Source organism: Crocodylus porosus, unplaced genomic scaffold (assembly GCF_001723895.1).
Source record: "Crocodylus porosus isolate Cpor-Errol unplaced genomic scaffold, CroPor_comp1, whole genome shotgun sequence".
Lineage (NCBI taxonomy): Eukaryota > Metazoa > Chordata > Crocodylia > Crocodylidae > Crocodylus > Crocodylus porosus.
The window spans coordinates 1,698,729-1,705,580 of record NW_017728938.1 but is presented as its reverse complement, the minus strand read 5'-3'; the positions used below and the strand labels follow the sequence as shown (position 1 = coordinate 1,705,580).

The following is a 6,852-nucleotide window of genomic DNA, read 5'->3' as shown; positions in this document are numbered from 1 at the left end:
GGGGATCCACTGTCCCATGCTAGCACGCCATCTACCAGCCAGTCTCCTCCTCCACCACAGGTGCTGCCAATGTGGGCCAAGGGCATAGCTTTCATGGTGGGGTCCAATACCACCAGACCCCACCATTAGGCAGGTAGCGCTCAGGCCTTGGAGGCTACCTATCTTGCCAAGGACGTGAAGCTGGTGCTGAAAAGTGGTTTGTAAATGCCCCTTGAAGATCAGGCCTGAGAGACTGGAGACAGGTAGCTAGGTATTCTTGTCTGAGAGATTTTTGGTGTGCGCTCATTCTGGTGTGCAGTTGTTGCTTGATGTCTCCTACATAATTTCCATCAGGGCATTTGGTGGAATACCCTGATGGAGATATGTATTGTGAAGATGTCTCTGTACTGGAGATATTGTTGGCAGGTTTTGCATGTCTTGTCATGGCATGGTCTGGATCCACTTGGTGTGTTTTGGGCTGTAGGAAGTTGTCTTCTGGTGATGAGGTTAGCAAAGTTCAGTGCTTGTTTGAATTTACAAACCACTTTTCACAGACAAGCCTACGAATTGCACTTAATCAACCTCCTACGTACAGAAACTCATGGATTCAATATAGACATTGGAATTCTGACACACTACAACCTGCCGGACAGCTGACTTTCCAGGTCCCTCTCCACTTTTACCTGCTACATTTCCCTTGCCCTACAATTGCAGCCTGTCCCTCACCCTCTGACACCTCCATTTCCATTTACACTGTCTGGCTTTCTTGCCTGCATTGCATGCCCGCATCTGGCTTCTTTACTAATCCTTCCATCCAGGAACAGCACACACACCAACTGCAGGTAATTACTCAGCCTGATGAAGGGTTTTTCAATCTGAAAGCTTGCTAAGATATATTTCTCCAACTATTCAGTTGGTCTACTAAAAGATGATAGATTGACCCAAAGAACCTTGTCTGCCAGTGCCATGTCCAGATCAACATGGCTACAACCTAGATCCCTGGCACCTGTCCCTGGTCAGCTGACCAGAAGGATGCAGGACCCTGGGCAGATCTAAGCCCCAGGGCTAGGGCAGGCAGGGAGAGTTTTCTGGCAGCTGCTGGAGAAGAAGCTCCCGCAGGAAAGGAAAGAAAGGCTCTGTGACAGTTTGGCTGCCTGAGATATTAGTGCTACTGTGCTGTTTACTTACCTGTTGTTATTTAAAGTGGTGGACCGGTATGAGGCTGTAGGGGAGGAGGAGACCTCATTGGGGCACAGTACCGTGTTGTGTAGAGGCCCCAGCACCAGTGAGGGCACGCCTTGACACACACACAAAGTCACATGTCATGAGTTTTGCTCGTCAGCGGCTTGAGGTGCAGTTTCTCAGAAACCCTTGCACTTTTCTTGAAACTTGACAGGGTTTGTGGCCTCAGCAGGGGCTACAATGCCTGCTGTTTTCACCCCCTTGTGCCTTCACACTTACAGGTGATGCAAGTTTGCTCTGAACAGTTTGAGGTGCAGTGTCCCAGAAACCCCTATACCTATTTCCTTCAAACTTGACAGGCTTTGTGGCCTCAACAGGGGCTACCATCTCTGCTGTTTTCATTTGAATCAGGAAAGAAATGACAAATTTATTGGCATTTTCATGATTCCTCATTATAGACTACAGGTGAAACGTCAAAATGCGTCAAAACAATGTTGAAACAGCAAAGCAGTTTCAACAAAACAGAACAGTGCTTCAAAACAGCAAAACAAAATACTGTCCCTTCAAAATGGCGAAATGGAAGTCGAAATGGAACAGCACTGCTTTGCGCAGCTCTAGTACTTAGCCACGTTAGTTTGCAGTCAGGCAGAATGTAGGGTAGTGTGGCACCTTTAGAGACAAACTGGTTCAGAGGCATAAGCTTTCATAGGCAACAGCATCTAACAAAGTGGTTTGTTACTTCTGAAAACTCATGCCTTTCTGAACCAATTAGTCTCTGATGTGTAACCCTGCCCTACCTTTTGCCCAACTGTGGGTGATTGTGCAAGAACAGAGATATTTAGGGAACAGGCTCATCGCACACCGGGAGGGAGGTAGTTCAAATATCTATCTTCTGCCAAATATTCTGTCCAATCTTTTTATATAATATCCAATCTTACATGGCCTTTTTGGGTAGCTAGTCATAATTCACCACCATGCCAGAAAAGACTTCTATATGGTACTCACAAACAATGGCTTCCTAATTCTAAAATTCTTTACCTTTACCTCCTCCCCTTCTATTCCTCTGCACCCAGCAACACTACTTGGACACTGAGGTTTAATAGTTTCATAGTTTGTAGGGTCAGAAGGGACCTGAGCAGATCATCAAGTCCGACCCTCTGCCACAACAGGAAAGAGTACTGGGGTCAAACGACCCCAGCAAGGTGTTCACCCAGCCTCCTTTTAAAACCCCTCAGGGTAGGAGCCTGCACCACTTCTCTTGGAAGTTGGTTCCAGACCCTAGCCGCCCTGACCGTGAAGTAGCGCCTCCTGATGTCTAGCTTAACCTACCCTCTGCCAGCTTGTGACCGTTATTCCTGGTCACTCCTGGCAGTGCTCGGGGGAACAGGGACTTCCCCAGTGCCTGCTGGTCCCCTCTGACTAGTTTGTAAATAGCCACTAGCTCCCCCCTCAGCCTTCTCTTTTGGAGGCTGGACAGGTTCAGGTCCCGTAGCCTCTCCTCATAGGGCCTGCCCTGCTGCCCCCTGACCATGCGAGTGGCCTCCTCTGGACCCTCTCCATGCTGTCCACATCCCTCCTGAAGTGCGGCGCCCAGAACTGGATGCAGTACTCCAGCTGCAGCCTGACCAGTGCCGCATAGAGGGGGAGGATCACCTCCTTGAACTTGCTTGAGATGCATCTGTGGATACATGACGAGGTACGGTTGGCTTTCCTGACTGACTGCATCCCTACACTGCTGGCCCATGTTCATTTTGGCATCAGTGACGACTCCAAGATCCTTTTCTGCCTCTGTACTGATGAGAAGGGAGTTTCCCAGCCTGTAGGTATAGTGCTGGTTGTTCCTCCCCAGGTGCAGTACCTTGCACTTGTCAATGTTGAAACCCATCCTGTTCTCACCCGCCCACCCCCGTAACCTTATCTAGGTTCAATAGTAGCCTATTCCTCCCTTCTGGTGTGCTCACTTCTCCCCATATCTTAGTGTCATCCGCGAATTTGAACAGGGTGCTTTTTACCCCCTCGTCCAAGTTGCTGATGAAGATGTTGAACAGTGCGGGCCCGAGGACTGAGCCCTGCGGAACCCCACTGCCCACGTCCTTCCAGGTGGAAAATGACCCGTGAAAAAGGGCCAAAAGTAGGAGGTCTTCAAAGCATGGTATAATGCAGAGAATGCTGAGAACTGAATTAACTGTCAATTTGGACTAGCATGCCCAAATGTAAAAGAATTATTTTAAACAATGGATGCTACATTATAGGTATTACAGTGAACACTAAGTGTAATCTCTAACAGTATCTCTCACAGCCATCTTGTTCTTGCCTTCCTGAAGACTAGATGATGTAGAGTATATTTTAGTCGTTTAACAACAGTGGCAGGCACTTATCTACTGGTTCATTGGAGGTTAGGTGGATTTCTTACCCATCTGTCTACCAGACAATTTTTTATGCTATAAACTTACATAGAGCACTAGTGCTGATAGTTCACAGCATCAGTCCACTTATTTGATTTATTGTCTCCTTAGTGTCAGAGCATGACAATGTATATTATTCAAAAGGTTAGAGATGCAAAGTAAGTATAGGAAACTACTTACTGACCCTAAAAGCAGAAGCAAAAATGCAACTAAGTTTTGTAGCAGTGTGGCTTAGGCCCTGATACATATTTCCTGTTCTGTTTCATATACAGTAGCGATTAAATAGTGGAAAGTTTAACCTAAAAAGTGGAAGTAGGCCAGTTCTACTGTAAACAGATGGCGCTACGGCCATTTTGTTTAACAATTAGTGACTTTACACGGGGCAGCAGTATGTCTGGCAGCTCAGCAGGAACATTCCATCTCTGTAAAGTCTAGGGAAGTGGCCGTAGCGTTTCACAAAGTAGCTGAACCAAAGCTGCTTTGTGTAAGAGTCTGTGACAGTTTTGCTCATGCCAGTTACTAACTGTACTGTATCTTACGTAATGGAACTTTTCTGTGGAAACTTATAGTTCAGCCTGTAAAAATTTAATTCTAGGAAATGTGCTGCTGCCCAGTGCTTGAGCCAGACTGTCTGATGCTTTGTGAGCATAAATATTTAGAGTAACCTGAGAGGCATGCACATGGAGAAAAAACATGTAATATATAACAAATTTAAACAAAGGTTTCCTTTAGCTTTCCTTTTTCAGCTAGATTTCAAATAGACAGCAAAAGCAATTAATTTGGGAGCAGTTATTGCTTAGCATGGATGTAGATGGGATAGGGAAAATCCAGTTTTCTTGGATGGCAAGCTGAATGAGTTAGAATGTGTTTAACTGCTCCCATGTTTCAAAACTCGAAGAGTGGGGTTTGGTTTAAATACTAGCCAGAATTTTATTTATAGTAGCACACATGAACAAATCCATTTTGGTAACTGGCATGAAGCCGTCTGACAACACATACTTTGGAGGTTTCAGTTAAAGAATTCCTGCTAATCCTTATACATTAACTCCTGTAAGATGTTATCCAATATTTTTGAGCTCAGGTTTATTCCTAAGGTAATGCTTCACAACATTTAGCAGTTTTCTGCCTAAACAAAGAGACTGTGTAATCCTGGTAGGGAAAGGAGAGAAATCTTTCACTTGGCATTCTTAAGACTTCTTTGAAATCTCTTCTACCATCTCTTTAAATGTGCTAGTGCCTACTTGAACTTAAATTTAGTTTACCTTTTACAACAGTCAATTAAGTCATTCTAGAGAAAAAAGAGCGTCTAAAGACTAAAAAAAGTTTACTATAATTTCAGATTATTTTTATTGAAGACAAGAGAACAAAGGGCTCAATCATTTCTAAAGACCTCTTCCGTTCCTCAGTGTCTTGTCTCTTGAGCAAAATATACAGTATATATATATATATATAGGTGGCTACTGAACAGATAACTACATTCAAGTAATCAATTTACATTTTCTTAATTAGAGAAAATAATGCTCACACAATTCACCAGTACCTTTAACCCAACCATGCAAAACAGCACTACCAGTTAATCAGCAGCAGGAAATAATTTAGACACACTGCTACATAATACTCTGAAGAAAAGGTATAGACATTACAGGATACCATTTAACTTGAAATCTCCTGTTGACAGTATTTAATCCAGAGGCAGGTCCACTTGGTGTTCAGAAACTATTTCTCCAAGATTTGATCAAATTTAGGATTAATGAAAGAGAATCCAGCAAATGCAGATTGATCCATGGACTCTATTAAGTTTTTGTCACTGTAAGATAATCGTGGCTTCTCACTCAGAAACTCTCGGTCAAAGTTGTTGTAGTCACTTGTTGATTTCTGTGTCCAGCAAAAAGGGGGAGAATAATTTGAGAAAGTGGTTTCAAACTTATTTTTCCTAGATCCCTGTAACTTCATTCTTTATCTTAACATCTAATTCCTTCACTGACTAAGAAAGACTAAGGTAAGAACTTAGCACATATTGATTGGTAGCTGAATTCTAGTCTATAGAACAGACTTTCCCATAGATAGTCTAAAAAAAGTTAATTTCACTTGAAATGTGTGTTTTTGTTTGATTAATTTTTAAAATTCTTTAGTGACATTGGTGGTAAACTTAAATGGCTCATCTGGCTATACTGGTATGGATAGCTGTCCTTAGAATCTCAGGAACCATTAAAAAAAAGTATTTAATCCTGTTGGGGAAAGAATTTTGATGCATCATGACTGTGTTTGGTTACTACAAATTCCTATTAGGTACGTTTCACCAGACTTTATATTGTATCGGATCTCTTCTGTTTTTAAACAAGACTTTGTTTGACAGGGGCTTTAAAACCTCCTGCATATGCTATAGGAATTGTTGCAGATGCTACACTGCCATGCCTGTGCTTGATCAGAATCAATCTGACTTTCTTCCAAACCAAATAATTAAATTTGAGGTTGGTCCTTTAAAGACTTAATTAGAATATTCTCTTTTTGGACTATGCTGCCTCCGTAAACAATATTATTTCTATAGGCACATTTTACTTCTGAGAGTATGGAGAGGGTGCAGGAGCCTGGGAAGGCCACATTGGAATTTTAACATTGTTAAAATTAAATAGAAAGCAGGCATAAAACCTTGGCAGGAAAGGTATATATTTTTTTACACTCTGTAGCTTTTAGAAAGTGTCCAAAAACTTGCTGCTCTGTTATGGAAAAATACAGTATTCTGGGTTGACATGTACATTCTGTGGGAGAATCCCACTCCATGGATAAATATCTTCCTGCTTCTGCAGTTGAAGGAGTGCTAAGGGATTGTTTTCCTTTAAAACCGCAGTTAGACTTGTTTGGGTTTGTTTGTTTTCAGTACAAATGATAAGTAGGTGCACTCTACACCAGGGATGGGCAAAAAGGTGGATCCAGCCAGTGGCTTGAACTCCATTTTCCAGCAGCCCCTACCCACATCATTGTGGCCGGTTTCCATGGACACCAGAGCGGTGGAGCTAGACTTTGCCTGCCCTGCTCTACACTTATCAACTGTAAGCTCTACAAAATGTTTAACTTCATCTCAAATCAAAGTTGTGATTGTACAAGTATTAATTAGGGGTGCACCAATAAGAGATTTTTCGGGCAGATACATGTTGGCTGATACCAATCCAGTTTCTGATACAGCTGCCTCCAGCTGGTAAGTTCGGTGTGGTAGAAAGTAAAAGGGAAAGGGCATGGGGGGCAGATCAAGGCCCCCCATGGTGAGGGAGGGGGTAGGGGTAGGCGC

The 6,852-nt window shown here is 43.1% G+C and overlaps 1 protein-coding gene across 3 annotated transcripts in view; it reads right to left on the bottom strand.

Moving 5' to 3' along the window:
* Positions 1–4,889: 4,889 nt before the first annotated feature.
* The window catches only part of PRKCD (protein kinase C delta), a 136,000-nt gene continuing 134,037 nt past the window's right edge, over positions 4,890–6,852 (bottom strand). For all 3 annotated transcript variants that reach the window (XM_019547434.1, XM_019547433.1, XM_019547435.1), the window contains one exon: positions 4,890–5,441. In XM_019547434.1, the coding sequence (XP_019402979.1) occupies positions 5,283–5,441 (159 nt within the window). In that variant the 3' untranslated portion in view covers positions 4,890–5,282. The remainder of the gene's footprint in view (positions 5,442–6,852) is intronic.